The sequence below is a fragment of the Phocoena phocoena genome, chromosome 5, assembly GCF_963924675.1.
Source record: "Phocoena phocoena chromosome 5, mPhoPho1.1, whole genome shotgun sequence".
Classification (NCBI taxonomy): domain Eukaryota; kingdom Metazoa; phylum Chordata; class Mammalia; order Artiodactyla; family Phocoenidae; genus Phocoena; species Phocoena phocoena.
The window spans coordinates 67781084-67797389 of record NC_089223.1 but is presented as its reverse complement, the minus strand read 5'-3'; the positions used below and the strand labels follow the sequence as shown (position 1 = coordinate 67797389).

The 16306-nt window shown below is 35.0% G+C and overlaps 1 protein-coding gene across 1 annotated transcript in view; it reads left to right on the top strand.

The window, feature by feature from the left end:
• The window catches only part of SLAIN2 (SLAIN motif family member 2), a 78895-nt gene that overhangs the window by 44984 nt on the left and 17605 nt on the right, over positions 1–16306 (top strand). The window contains exon 6 of the mRNA XM_065877952.1: positions 1554–1691. Within this exon, the coding sequence (XP_065734024.1) occupies positions 1554–1691 (138 nt within the window). The remainder of the gene's footprint in view (positions 1–1553; positions 1692–16306) is intronic.

The window sequence follows — 16306 nt, the reverse complement described above, 5'->3', positions numbered from 1 at the left end:
CGTTGAGCCATGGCCGCTGAGCCTGCGCATCCGGAGCCTGTGCTCCGCAACGGGAGAGGCCACAACAGTGAGAGGCCCGTGTACCGCAAAAAAAAAAAAAAAAAATTTGTCCTTCATATTTCAGTATGAAAGTAACAGAACCAAGGTTCTGTATTTTAGAAAGTAGATCAAGAATTTAGACAGTTTATTGTTTTATTAATACTGAGTCAGGGACTTCCCTGGTGGCACAGTGGTTGAGAATCCGCCTGCCAATGGAGGGGACATGGGTTTGCGCCCTGGTCTGGGAAGATCCCACATCATGCCATGGAGCATCTAAGCCCGTGTGCCACAACTACTGAGCCTGCGAGGCGCAGCTACTGAAGCCCACGAGCCTAGGGCCCGTGCTCCATGACAGGAGGAGCCACCACAATGAGAAGCCTGTGCACTGCAAGGAAGAGTAGCCCCCGCTTGCCGCAACTAGAGAAAGCCCACGCACAGCAGCGAAGATCCAACGCAGCCAAAAATAAATACAATAAAATAAATAAATTTATTTAAAAAATACTGAGTCAATGCAAAAATAAAGGAAGAAGTGAATTTAATTTTACTTGATTATGTTAGTTTTGCTTTGTTATACTCATGAAGTGATCTGTGTATAGATTTTTTTTTTTTTTAATTTATTTTTGGCTGCATTGGATCTTTGTTGCTCTGCGCGGGCTTTCTCTAGTTGTGGCGAGCGGGGGCTGCTCTTCATTGCAGTGTGCGTGCTCCTCATTGTGGTGGCTTCTCTTGTTGCGGAGCACAGGCTCTAGGCACGTGGGCTCAGTACTTGCAGCATATGGGCTCAGTAGTTGTGGCTCGAGGACTCTAGAGCACAGACTCAGTAGTTGTGGCACACGGGCTTAGTTGCTCTGTGGCATGTGGGATCTTCCTGGACCAGGGAATCAAACCCATGTCTCCTGCATTGGCAGGCGGATTCTTAACCACTGAGCCACCAGGGAAGTCCCTGTGTACAGATCTTGATTTAAGTAATTTATGGTTCTTTTAAACAGTTCTACCCATTTATAGAAACTGTATTGTTTATTTTTATAAGACGTGTACTTCCTGTTAGCTCTTCTAAAATATGCATAACACTTAAATAATTTTATTTTTTTTTAATTTATTTATTTTTTTAATTTTTACTTTTGGCTGTGTTGGGTCTTTGTTGCTGTAGGCGGGCTTTCTCTAGTTGTGGCAAGCAGGGGCTACTCTTCATTGCGCTACTCAGGCTTCTCATTGCGGTGGCTTCTCTTGTTGCAGAGCACGGGCTCTAGGTGCATGGGCTCAGTAGTTGTGTCTTGCAGGCTCTAGAGCACAGGCTCAGTAGTTGTGGGGCACAGGCTTAGTTGCTCCATGGCATGTGGGATCTTCCCAGACCAGGGCTCAAACCTGTGTTCCCTGCATTGGCAGGTGAATTCTTAACCACTGCACTACAGAGAGGCCCAAGAATTTGATTTTTGAATGTTAATTAATTTTAATTTTCTCCATCGGAAAGAATGTTTTGATTTTTTCTTTTAATTAAATTTCTCTTGTCATAGAAAAACTAAGACGCAGTCTTCCAAACCTATCCCGAACATCCAATACACAAGTTGACTCAGTGAAAAGCAGCAGAAGTGACTCAAATTTTCAAGTGCCAAATGGAGGAATACCTCGCATGCAACCTCAGGCTTCAGCCAGTAAGTATCCTTTATGTATCAGTTATTTAAAGATAAATGAAAATTATAGATTTTAATTTTGTGCTGAATAGCTGTATTAAACTATAGTAAAATGTAGTGATTATCAATTGCTATAAGATGATCATAGCTATATTAAAATTTAAAATTTGTCCCTATAAAATACCCAATTGTATCAATACTTAAATCTGTATGAAACTGTGGTCTCTCTAGAATTCTAAAATAAGCAAGTTCTAGCTGTTTAATGTATAAATATATATGCCTTAAAAATCTTATATTCTGCAATACTCAACATTAAAAATGACAGGATTTTGGGGGGAAATAGTCCTGAAGCAGACCACTTAAAACCCAAGGAGCTTTCTTACTAGAACATTAATAAAAACAATAATGATCCCATGAAAATAATAGCACAATTAAAGGCATGTTAAATTCTTAATAAATAAAATAAATACTCCAGCAAATGTAGAATTTCATTTTTAAAAAAAGTTGAAGGTAACCTGATGGAAAGGAACGTTGAGACCGTTGAATTAAGGAGACATACGCACCATAAACAAAGATCAGATAATCATGCAGAAGGAACTTCTAAGACAAAGTGGCCAAACTGAGCCAAGAAGTGATGTGGGAGTAGATGGCACTCTGTACTTTACAGAGAGACTAAAACAGAATTGAATACTTTCCAAAAAGTATTGCGTATTAAGTAGGGTAGATATGAGCATGCAGTCAAACCAGTTTTAAACAACTATCAGAGTTATTTCTACAATCTTAGAAATGCTCAATATGCATGCCTTCTATCCCACAGTTCACATCAGTTTTGTAGTTTGATTCATTCAGTTCCTTTGTAGCATGTTTACTGTCAGTGGTTGAAGTGGTCACTGTGATGTGGTTCCTTCATTTCCTCAAAGCTGTGACAAAGAAGTGATACAAACACGAGGTTATTGACTGTCCATTTATAACTTGTGTATTGAGTAACACAACTTTGAAAGCATTCAACTCTTTTTAAATCCCCTTGCACTCTTCCTTGGCTCTGTTGTGTTTAGCTGACTTTGTGTAGTTTGTATTAAGCTGCTGTTACTTGGTGGCTCAAAAATCCAGTCCAGAAAAAAATACATTTGAACCAAAGTGACTTTTGTGATATATTGATAAATTTTCCCTATTTACAAATTGCATGTAATATTATTTTTATTATACAACTCACATTGTACGGTATCAAACATTCATAATTCTGTTTAATCCTCTGAACAATTCTATGAAGTAGGTTCAATTACTAACACATTTTACAAATTAGGAAATTGAAGCTTTGAAAGGTTACATAAGTTATCTATGATCATACCAAAGAGCTTATAAGTAGCAAGTTAGGATTCAGACCCATGTTGATCCTGATTGAAAGCCAAAGCCCATTTAGAGAGATTTGTCACATCAGTGGTTTAGTACTAAGACATAAAAATTATCCAGAAATATTATTTCTTTTTTTTTCTGAGATAAACTCTAAAATTTAAGGCATTGTAGAAAACTGATACCTAGAGATTTGGGTACCTCATTTTTTTAGATGGAGGTGTGCAAAAACATGTTTGTATATCACATTAAATTTTAAACACACAGACCATGTGAACTGTGTGTTTAAGAGTGCCGTTATGGTACTCATGTGGTACTCATAAATGGTGTAGAAAATAGAGATTCACAAACTTTTAAAAATGAATGTAAAGATACAGTTTGAACTCTAAGTTATTGCTGAAGTGGTGAGTGATAGGTTTTGTGCCTTTAAACCTGCAAATTAAGTTAATTTGATTTAATAATATCCTGTTTCTGGGGTTTTCTTCCCCCTTGGGAAGAGCAATTCACAGTGTTAATACAACAGGAAAGAAACTTTTATATCGTTAAGAATATTAAGTAACAAAACTCATGTATATTATAAGCTACACTTTTACAGTCTATGCACAGATAATCCAAAACACCATTTTCACTTGGCTTTCAGAGGTGCTTTAATACTTAGTTTGAAATTGTTAAATTCTGAATTTCTCAAATCTTTCCATGACATATTTTCAGACTGCTTCCCAGCTCTTTGATGAAACCAGCTATATCTATATCCTTTTTACCTCATTCCATTATTGTCAGTACCAAATCTTTACTCAGATTTGTTCCCTCATGCCCTCATACATGCTGTTTGTTTATTTAACCTATTCTAGCATCTTAAAGCTGTATGGAAATGAAAAATAACTCTTTACAAAAAGAGAAGGAACAATAAAAGATTGAGAACCTAGGATAAAAATGTTAATAAAAAAGAATATATTGACAATATCTTAAACTTTATGATAACTACTCACCTTCTCTAGTGGTAGAATTACCATTGTATAATCAACTGCTGATTCCCTAGAATTTTTTCTTCCTGTAGGTAAATTATTTTTTTCTTTTTCCCCAGAAGTTGATAATTAAGGAAAATACATAAAGAAACATAATGAGATTCTAATCACTAATTTACTTTTAAGTGGGATATATGTATACTGTTTCATAGTCGTATTTCAATATTTGAATAATGTATAGGCAGAAGAAAAAGTAAGGTACCATCGTTTTTTAAAAATTGCGTATACTTGTTTATTTTTATATGTGTAGCTGTAGTGAAGCTTATTTATGATGAAAATGTCACAAATATTTATTTTAGTATAGAATCACACTACTCACAAAAACGTATTTGGAAAGTAGTAAATCCAGAATATTGGCAGGTTTAAAATTTAATAAAGTTTATTTTATAAAAATATTTAAAACTTGAGAGTTCCTTGGAGGTCCAGTAGTTAGGACTTGGCCTTTCACTGCCGTGGCCCCAGGTTCAGTCCCTGGTTGGGGAACTAAGATAACGGAAGCCGTGTGGCACAGCCAAAAAAAAAGAAAAAAAATTTAAAACGTTTTGTTTAAAGTTAATACATTATAAAGCAAAATAAAGTGTTACCTATTTTTCTGAAAATTTTACATATATCTTTGATATATAATATATATGTGTGTTTTAACTAGTGTGTGCATATAGGTGTACTGTTTTCATAATAGCCTTTTTATTTTGATATATAATTATGTACAGATATTACAATGGCAAGTTTTATATATGAATTAGCATTTTAAATATTTTATATAAACCAAGTTTATATATTTGCTGCATTTTATTTTCTTATAAGTATTTTTCCAGCTCTTAAGTGGTAAAGCTTTGGTTCTTACTTGCTGGTCTGCATGAACCTAACTTTGCAAGGTTGCTTTATTTCCACCTAAGGGACCACTTCTTTTGCCTTGTTACTATGCCAGTCACTATTTTTATATGCTTATTTGCTATGGCTGCATTATTGTGGATGTTGGCATTCAAATATGAATATTATGAGAGTTCTAATATATTTTCATTTTGATAGCTATTACCAATTCTTGACTTTTATATTTGGAAAATGTGAGTAACTTAAAAAGTTTAAGAAAACCAGAGCATTGCAGAGGTCATGGATACATGTAATTTTCTCAGATTCTCCAGTTAAAGGAAGGAATGTTTCTCATGGACAGTTTTTCAAAAGACTAGTGCTTGCTTTCTAAGACCACTGGAGCACAGGTTTAATAGAAAGTTTAATTTTCAGAAAAATATAGGAATTACTGGTTCAGAAATAAGAGAAGAGAGAAAAACCCAAGGCAATCTGCTGATTTTATAAAAAGTAGTATGAGTTTACTTTCACATGTATTGTCCCATTTGAACCTCACAACATCTCATTCTTCATTTTTATAGAGAGGGAAAAGAGATCCATATAAATTATATATACAATGTCAAGTAACTAGAAAAGTGGCAAAACCAAGCCAAATTACTCCCTCTTCTCAACTCCTCCATGAGTCTCCTGATTTCCTCCCAATCATTGTTTGGATTACATCATGCTGACCTAATTTCAAATGAGGAGGCATCTTGGAAAATATTCTTGGATGACTCTACTGGAGCATGATTTGAGACTGAACTATAAATACTTTGTGAATTACCACAAAAGAGTAAAATAAGTCATTGAAACATTTATCCACTTGCTTGCTTACATTTAACTAAATGGAAGAATATATTTGAATAGAATACAGAGTATACTCCCAAAGAAGAGATGTATAGGATCAGTATTGTACTCTGGACCTCTCACTGAAGAGGAAGTGTCCAGGGCAGTTGTCAGCTTATACATAGGCCAGACTGCACTTAGGCCCATGGGAAAGGAATTCTCATCCAGATTTCACTTGTAACCACAACACTAAAAGGTTACACTCAAATTTTATATAATTATGAAACATAAATTGAAATAAATAAGTCATGATAAATCTGTGTAATTGGCTAATGTACAAATGAGTGAGATACTTGTAGAACTCCTGTTTAAGGATAAGTAGTGTAATGATGTTGTCAGTTATCACAAAGAGATTTTATAAATGTAGTTTTTCTGACCTTTACTTCTGGAAATGTTGATTGAATACATCTGGGATGGGGACCCAGAATCTATTTTTTAGAAGTGTCTTAGCTGACTCTGGCATATTTAAGTTTGAGAACCACTCAATTGGACCTCAGCTGTGGAGGATCTCGAATATTTAGTTTGAATCTCTGGATTTTATCCAGTACTCAGTCACTTATGTGTTTCTTAATTATTCAACAGATATTTATTGGGTGTATATGTTCTAAGCACTGGGAATATAAATGTGAAAGAGACAGCTCGTGCCCTCCAAAAGAGGAAGTGATAGGCAGGAAGTGATGTGGGAACAGGAGAGGCATTACACTGCAGTATGAAGAGGTTTTCAGGAAAGGTATTGAAAGATGTCTCAGCCAACTCTGGAGGAGTTGTCACACGAGGAAAGGAAGTATAAGTTTTCCAAACAGTGGGACCAGTAATGAAGCCTTAAGAATGGCATCCTGATTATAGTGGTTTTGTTTGACTAAAGTGTGGGTCACAGGATGGTTAGTTGGTGCAGTGACCAAGGATGAGAGATGTAGGTAGGGGTTAGATTGTGGGAGCTTTTAAATATCATGTTGGGAATTCCCCGGCAGTCCAGTGGTTAAGACTGCATGCTTTCATTGCCGAGGGTGCGGGTTCGATCCCTGGTCAGGGAACTAAGATCCCACGAGCCACACAGTGCAGCCAAAAAAATAAATGAATCAAATAAATTTCATATTAAGGAGTTTAGATTTCATCTTATAAGCATGGCGAGCCATCATAGGCTTTTAATCAGGGTTACTTCTTAAGAAACTCAGTCTGGTAGCAATGTGGAGAATGGATTAAAGTTTTAGAAGGATTTGGAGACTTTCAGTTTAACTACTATAATTTGTCTTTAAAAAGTGATTTTGGGGACTTCTCTGGCGGTCCAGTGGTTAGGACTTGACACTTTCACTGCCTGGGCCTGGGTTTGATCCCGGTTGGGGAACTAAGATCCCGCAAGCTATGCGGACAAAATAAATAAAAAGTGGTTTCGTCATTAGAAAACAGATCAAATTACGATTGATAATTCAGATTAAAATTTAGTTTTTGTTCTTATTTGAGTAACATTATGTGACTTTGTGGTATCTCATGAAAATCATTCATTTCCTTCCATCTGTATCAGGCAAATTTAGAGTATACTGCCTGATCCTATTTGCTATAAACAGGATCCTATCTGATTCTTTGACTTATTGTTGGACAGTTTTCACTTGTCTGTAGATGCTGTTCTTGTGGCATCACCCATGAAACTTGAGGGATAAATAAGTTCCGGAGTTATTGTAGCTATTAATTTAAATAAGATCTTTCCAGGACAGTTGATTAGAGGTGATATGTTAAACCCTTGTTTAAAAAATTTTAATAATTAATAGATACTGTGTATTGCCAGTGTATGTACAGTTGGTTACCTTTTGCCCTCATTTACTCCACTCCAATCACCATGACCTACTTCTGTTCTTCAAATATAGCAGGCACACTCCTACCTTAGGTCCTTACTGCTGCTTTTCCTTCCATATCGAGTGCATTCCCCTGATATCTGTATGGCTCACTTCCTCTCTTCCTTCAGATCTTTGGGCAAATGTCATCTCAGGGAAATATTTCCTGATGACTCTATTTGTAATTGCAACTTAAATTTCCTACTTCTTGTCCCCCTTTCCTACTTAATATTTTCCTTAGCAGCTATCACCATCTTGCAGGCCATATATTTTACTCTTTGTTTATTGTGTTTCCCCTTCCCTAAAATCTTAGTTACATGAAAGTAGGAACTTTGTCTATCTAGCTGGATACTGAATCCATTGTTCCTAAAACAGTGCCTCTAATAAAGTAGATAATTACTTGAAAGAATGAAAGAAAGCAGGCATGAATGAATGAGTGAATGAATGAAAAAATGGTTGAAAGCATGTATGAATAAATATGTAAATGAAGAATATTCAATGACGATAGCATCCTATATTTCTGTGGGATAGATATGAGGTAATGCATTATAAAATTGGTATTTTTTAGGTTTGGAGAATTTTTTGTTTGCTTGCCTGGCAATATATTTAACTTAAACTGGCATACAATATTGTTTAGCAGCAGTAATGTGTTGTAGTAAGTGTTACAGAAATTGAAATCAAATGCATTTGGTACTTTTTAAAAGTGTTTACTATTAGACAGTGAGAAAATCCTATCAGCATTGATACGGTTAAGCAATAGAGGGAAAGAAAAATTCTCCTTAATTCTTTTTGGTGATATATCAAGTAATCCATTTATCAGCCCAATGATAGTTTAAACTCTGGCCAGATTTATGGTTTGAGATCTCTTTTTGTGGGCGGGTTGGGGGCGTTGCGTATAGATCCTAGAGGTATATGAAGTCTGACTTTCAAATGGGTAGAACGACATTTTAGAGCCACTTAAATAGGTGACTGAAGTGGTACATGTGGGAATCATCAGTCATTGGAGCCAAAGTGAGATTTAACTCCAGATGGCTCTGAACTGCAGCTTAATTGCTGGTTATGAGAGTTTTGCTGCAGTTAATAGATTAGGAGTTCCAAAGAAAGCTTAGAACTCCTCATTGATCACTTTAAAAACCAGATGCTCTGACTCTTCCAAATCCCTCAACCCCAACACATACACACCCCTGCCCACCCCGTATGCATGTGTGCATAGTCCAGATATGTTGCTACCCAAAGTCTAAAGTGCAATTAGTTGAATTCTACAGCAAGATGATGTTGAACATATTAAAGCAACTAGATTGTTTACTCCCTTGAGGACCTGCCTGGTTCTGAGTTTTCTTCTCCTTTTTGAGTATGGGGATTACTATTTCATGTTAGGACAGTTCATCTAACAATAACTGCTTTGCCAAAGTCTGCTTTTTGCGCTGAACAAGTACTACGTTTATTTTTTTTTCTGTATTGTGTGCTTGCGTTCATCACTTTACTTATTAGCTTTGTATTCTTTGCATCCTGTAGCATGTTTGCTGGTGGTTTGTTTTCTCTTTGATATTTTGATTGGTTTACATATTATAGATTTTCTCATCTATAAGAAATAATTTTGGAAAGTATGCACTTTGCACTAAGATTTCCATTCCCTTTCTTTTCCAACTTAATGCACTAAGCATCACTTTAAGATTCCTCTGCTTCTAGGATTCTAACATAGTCTCACCTTATCTGTTCCTTGATAAATTTTCAAGTTTGTATTAAAATATTCAAGTTTACAGAAGCTATAGTCTTTATCTTGTCCTTCCAGGCAAATATTACAGTTCCTTATTTTTCAACAGCTTCGCAAAGGCTGAAAAATTTGCCTCGTACTTCCCTCAAAGCCAAACAGTTGCTTCAAACTTCATCTACAAAAAGAGGTAACTACAGCCTCTTACTAAGTTTTAAATTTCAGCAAATGGTCAAGTTAGTTAAATCTTTTACCTTTTGGCATACTGAGTCAGTGATGTCTATAAGGCACATTTTAGTCTTTTTTTTTTTAATACTAAAATAATGTGTATTCATTCTCTGTTACTTGGATAAATCCAGAAGAAACTCATTTTCTACAGAGGTATGTATTGGGTTGCAATTCTAAAAGGAATAAGTGATATATAGCATTTAATATTAGAGAATTTATCATTTTTCTTACCTAAAACTGTAGGTTATTGTTTTAACTTTGTTAGGTAAACTAATAAATGCTTTAAAATGAACCAAATGCCAGACATTCTGTATGTTGTTTTTTCTTCTGTCTTTGGTTTTTGGATTTACTTATCTGTAGGATGAAACAAGCATGTTTTCATATTAGAAATTGATTGATGTTAAAGCAGAGTTGTTAACTGATGATGTTTGGAATATTCATGGAATGGTAGCTTTTGTAAGAACTGACAGCTGAAGAAATATATGAAGGTTGACATCAAAGTTATCATGTTGGTTTCAAGAGATTGGATGTATGGACAGCTAGGAAGAAGTAGAATTGGGAGAAACACTGTGGGATTAGATAGACCAGCAGTAATAAGAATGAATAGAAGCCTCAGAGGAAATGGTACAGAACAAATATAGGCAAGGAGGAAAAATATTTCCCCTATCCAGGACATGTAGATTTCCTGATAGCTTCAGAACTCAATAAATAACAAAGATATATAAGAAGGATAAGACACTAACAGGACATTATATGGAAAGAGGAGGTTTGGGATTTGATTTGTTGAAAAAATGATTTAGTTAATATGGTTATAAAAGTACTGAAATAGGTACTTTAGCAAGTTCACTAATGCAGATGTTTTAGCAATGATATGGTGGATTAAGTATAATTTAAGGAAATAGTTTTAGATATTAGAATCCAAAGAAAAGAGAATAGTCAAATAGAAAAGTAGAATGTTGGAATGTTTGTGTTTTAGATGTCAGGGGCTGATTATAGGCCTCCAGTAAGGGTGTGTTTTGGTGCCACTGTCAGAAATAATAACAGACTGAACAGATTATGCTCTTTTGATGGAGAAGAAGGTGATTTATTAAGGATCATTGTAGAAACGGTTCTTAAATTATTTGAGGACCTTAAACCTCTTTTTTGAGATTTCCAGATACTTTTGAGTACTTCTAGGTGTAGAAGGTAGGTGAAAACAGATGATTATAAAAGGATTGTAGTATCTATACCAGGGCAAGAGAGAATTTTACGTTTATATAAATTTTATTTTTTGTATGCCTCTATAAGCTGCTTCATAATGTTTTTTGGCATTAGGTACGCTTATATAATTTAAAAATTTTACTTGAAGATTTTACGTTGCTATTTATTAGATCAAGAAGATCATAACTTCTGGCTGATTTTTTTTGGGGGGGTGGGGGACGCCTGTGGAGGTTACATTATTTTTGTGATTCTGAACTACCAAACTGCCTGCCCTCTGTGATAACAGGAAAACCCAGTCTCATAATTCCTGGTACTTCTAGCTGTCTAGATGACATGGTAAAGAGAGAGAAGTTTGTGCGTGTGCATGTTTGATTTTTTGTTCCTTTTTGTTTCATTTTGTTTAATCTCTCATTTATCTTAATCCAGACTCCCTTATTTTCTGGTCAGTACTGTGGCTTGGTGATGATCATCTTACACTATAAGTTCTAAACCAATTGAAAAAGGAACAATATATGATAGGATTTAAAATACTAGTTTAATTACTGGTAAAGCTGAGCTGGAGAATATCTCTTGGATCCAAGGTCAAAATGGATTTTCTAATTTACCCTCATGTCTAGACTTTGAGAGAGAGGAGTCTGCATTGGACTGTGGGATTCTCTGCTCTTGTAGGGATGTGAAGCAGACAGGATTCAGACACCACGTTTTCATAGGTACCTTTGCACATTAATCCCATCCAGTAGAGAAACATGGACTAGATAGTAAATTGCCACATAAATCAGTTGTTCCTCATCCTGGGGATGAGCCTATAACATTTTCTAGAAAGCTGATTTACTTATTTTAAGGACTCACAGAATCATGGGAAGAGGAAGAAGATGGTTTCCTTAACTATTGGAAAAATGGTCACTTTGATTTTAATTGCATTTAGTAGTAGCTGGAGTTTGAAGATGGGAAGGGAAGTAAAACTGTGTTGCCTGGCACAAAGAAACATTCCATAAACATTTCTTGATGAACACGATCATGCCACTAACTCAGGAAGGGCTGGACCCATCCCTCTTTGTGTTTTCTTCTTGCAAAGCTTTTGTGTTTCTTCAGCCCACTTTTCTCTTTGAGGGAAAGAACGCATTGTGTTTTTTTAAGACTTCGTAGAAGTGACTGCTTAAACTGCTTTGATAAAGATACATTTTATTTATCTCCAGTTGCTGGGAACTCAGTCAAGTAGAGATAAACAGGGTAGAAACCTCAACAAGTCAGGGGAAGAAAATGAAGACTAATTAGAGAAGTGAATGTAGAGATAAGGACAAATTTGAATGTACAAACATACTTTTATTTAGAAGGAAAGAAACAACTAAGGAGGAGTTCATGATGGTAGTTGTCTAATACTGCTTTAATTTTCTAATTCACTATATTTTGAGGTATTTAAGGTGACATAAGCAATATTTATAAGAGGCCTTATTGATATGAACCCAGGAATTTTGTCATTACCCTGGATCCAAAATTTTAAATTTCATGTTCCCTTTTCTATCAACTAACACATATTGAATCTGAAGCATGAACAAGATACATGCATTACATTCTTTTATCTTTTTTTCCTCTGTTCTAGCCCCTCTTTACTTTTTCTTCTGTTAAAAGTTGTGAGCAAAGCCAGCCTCTGCCATAAACAGTTTTTAGATACAGTTAAAATTGAAGGAGTTGCTCTCCCTCCCATGACTGTTACATACAATTGGGAGAAGGAAAGGAGAGAGCATGGAGGCTGTTCTTGGGGCTCCCTCCAAACACACAAATTTGTGTTGGATCATTTCATGCTGTCTTTGTAATGATACTTGAATAGATTTTACTTATATTTAGACTTGCTAAGGCTTTTATGATTTTCTAAGATTCTTTTTTCCTCTTTAGTTAAATCTTGACTACATCTATCAATTTCCTTTGCTGAGAAAGTCCTAGATCAAAATTTCCACCTCTCTGAAATGTTTGCCTTGATCTTCCTGATTAAATAGGACTGCATTTTAAAATATTAAAAGCCTTTAACATTCTGTGGTTTTAAAAGATCACCTGATTCCAATTAACCCTCATTATATTTTTATTCCTCCCTAACTCCCAAGTTTATAGATAAGGCAAAATGCTGCTACCATTAGAGGAGGAAACATTTTTTACAATAGTAAAACTACAGCTTAGTGCACCTCTTCATATACTCTAGTTTTCCCTCAGTTTATACTTTAACCTTATTAAAGCATTTCTCTCCATATCTGGAGATTGTAGAACTTTTTGACTTGTCCTTTCATAAACTGTAGTACATTTATCTAAGAATATAAGGATTAATAAATTTAAAAGGATTTCTAATTTATAAATCTATTTTTTAATCTTTGTTATTTTAAAATACAGCACAAATTCAGAAAACCATATAATACACAGAGAGCTTAATGAATTCCTATAAGGTGACCCCCTTGTAACTACCATTCATATCAGGAGACTAGAACTTACTACCTCAGATACTCTATACCCATCTGCTTCCAAACACAATCCTCTCTTGACCCCCTCTCCCAAGAATAGCCATTCTTCCAGATTTTTACAGCGATCACTTCCTTACTTTTCTGTATAATTTTTATCATCCAAGTAATGAAATTATAGTTTTTCCTCTTTAATATATGTCTTTTTAAAGTTTCTCTTAATTTATAGTTTTCCTCCAACTCTTTACTCCCCCTTGTTGTTTGAAGAAACCACCAAATCACTTGTCCAGTAGATGTTCACACAGAATGGATTTTCCATGGTGTCATTTATCAGGTTCCTCTGTATTTCCTATAAATTGTTAGTTATCCACATGCTTAATTAGATTCAGTTATGTTATTTTTGGCAAGACTACTATATAGGTGGTGGTACTTCTTGGTGTTGCCTGTTTCATATGATATTAGCAGGCATTGATGCAATAATGCCTATATCCTTACTTTATTAGGAATTGCAGAATTGGGTTATTTCAATTCTAACATTCCTAAGAGAAACTTTACCTTATTCTTTGGTTAACTAGCACTGAGGTTTTATTTCAATACTTTTTCTTTCCCTTTATTTACCAGTTTACAAAATAAAAAATTGGCAATCTAGGATCCTCCAAAGGTGACCAATACTTTTCATATATATATATACACACACACGTACATATATATATATATATATATCATTATAAACTTACAGATTTAAACATTTTTTAATGTGTTTCAGTCTGAGTATTTTCCCAACTTTGGTAGAAGCATCTTCAAGTTGGTGTTCAGGTCTTTTTGACACAACCCTGGTAGTCTTTGATAACGTCTTGATAACTGGTATGACAAGATAGGCTCATCTTATACACTTCCTGCCACAGACCTGAATTTAGTTATTTCTCAAAAAAAAAAATCCTGATTTCTTTTGGTAGGAAATGGAATTTCGAAACCAAAGTCTGAGTTTTTAGTTGTGCTCTTTACTATCCAGTTGGTCATTGTTTCTAGTTCTTTTCAGTTACTAGAAATAGATATGTGTAGATTTGTGTTTGTATATTTTTTAAGATTGAATGCCTTAATGAGTTCATGCTGATACTTCCTAATCAAATTTAGGGCTTGAGGATAATTACTTAACCTCTTTTAACTTAAAGCTTTCTTTCTTTTATTCTGCTCCGAGAAGTCTGTCTCTCAGAAACACATAGAAATAGAGTATCATTTAATAATTTGTTTTCTCCCACATTTTACACAGAATCTTCTGGGGATAACATTAGTGTAATACCATACAATATGGTTACTAAAAGCAGTTTATAAAACTTTTTCCATAAATAGGTTACTAGGGGATAAGGGGGGAAGGGATAAATTGGGAGATTGACATATATTCACTACTATATATAAAATAGATGACTAATAAGAACCTGCTGTATAGCACAGGGAACTCTACTCAATACCCTGTAATGCCTATATCGGAAAAGAACCTAAAAAAAGAGTGGTTATATGTGTATGTATAGCTGATTCACTTTGCTGTACACCTGAAATTAACACAACATTGTAAATCAACTATACTCCAATAAAAAAACTTTTTCCATAAATAACTATTATATACTCTCCTTTATATGCCTCATTTAGTCTCAGCCCTACATTTAAGTAATATTTGATGCTTGCTACCTGTCTGTTGATATTGTCTCACCAGTCAGTTTTCTTGTTTAAAGCTTATCCTCTGTTAGATTCCTTAAGGAGTTATGGGAACAATATCCATTCCCTCAATTTTTGCATGTCGATGACAGCTTGTCTGCTCTTTTTATATTTGAAAGTCATTAGCTAGATACGAAATCTTTGGCTCACATTTTCTTTCCTTGAGTATCTTAAATATATGGCTCCATTTTTGTCAGGAATAAAGAATTGTTTCCGTTCCAATCGTTTGGTCTTTTTATCTGGATGTCCAAAAGTTGTTTTCTTCTCCTTTAAAGTTCAGTAATTTATTAGAATATGTCTTAGTGTTTGTCATTCTGAGTTGATTTCCCCAGATATGTGGTGTGTTATTTCAATTTGAAATTGCAGAGTTTTAAAAATTTTAGGCAAGTTCTTTAGAATTATAGTTTTTTTTTATTGTGTTCTTTTGCTTTCTTTTTTTGTGGGGACTCTTCTTGTACACATGTTGGGTGTTCTTTGCCTTTCTTCTGTGTTTCTTGCCTTCTCTTGAATCCTTTTCATCTTTCTTCATTTCTTCTTGTCCTATAAGTTTATTTTCATTGTTTATTTCTTTTAAAGCATAAGGTCATGTGTATGGTGACTTTTGTATTCCTTCTGTCTTAGACTTCATTTTGAAATGATTTATTTTATGTCTGATTCTTTTCTGTGTTCCACCACCTCCCTTTTGAGTGTTTATTCATTCTGATTTATGTTCTTTCATATCTCGTAATTTTCATCTTTTTGTGCGTGTGCATGGTGGACATATTTGGCAAGGTTTCACCATTAGTAGGAATATTATTCTATTCCTTATTCTATTTTTTATTTAATAACTTTATATGGGATTTTGCCTTACTCTTTTTCTATTGCTCATTTTTCTGTGAAATTGGTTTTTCTAAACATTTAGAAAGGGAGTTTAAGATTTTCTAATTTATAGCTCTAGTGCTCCCTCTTCTTTTGTTTTAGGAAACTGTTCAAAAATATGGCTGTTTGCGGAGTGGCTGGGCCCGTGAGCCATGGCCGCTGAGCCTGCGTGTCCGGAGCCTGTGCTCCGCAACGGGAGAGGCCACAACAGTGAGAGGCCCGCGTACCGCAAAAAAAAAAAAAATATATGGCTGTTTATTTTCTGAGATTTCTTGCTTTTACTCCCCTCCCCTGTTTTAAAATTCATCCTTTTAAAGTGTATAAATCACTGTTTTTTAGTACAGTTGACCCTTGAACAACACGGGTTTGAACTGTATGGGTTCATTTATACATGGATTTTTTTCACTAAGTGTGTGCTACAATACTACACAATCTGTAGTTGGTTGAATCCACAGATGCAGAACCATGCATGTAGAGGGCCAGCTGCAAAGTTATATGTGGATTTTCCAGTGTGCAGAGGGTCAGCACCCCTAACCCCCTGAATTGCTCAAAGGTCAACTGTATATTCACAGAGTTGAGCAACTGT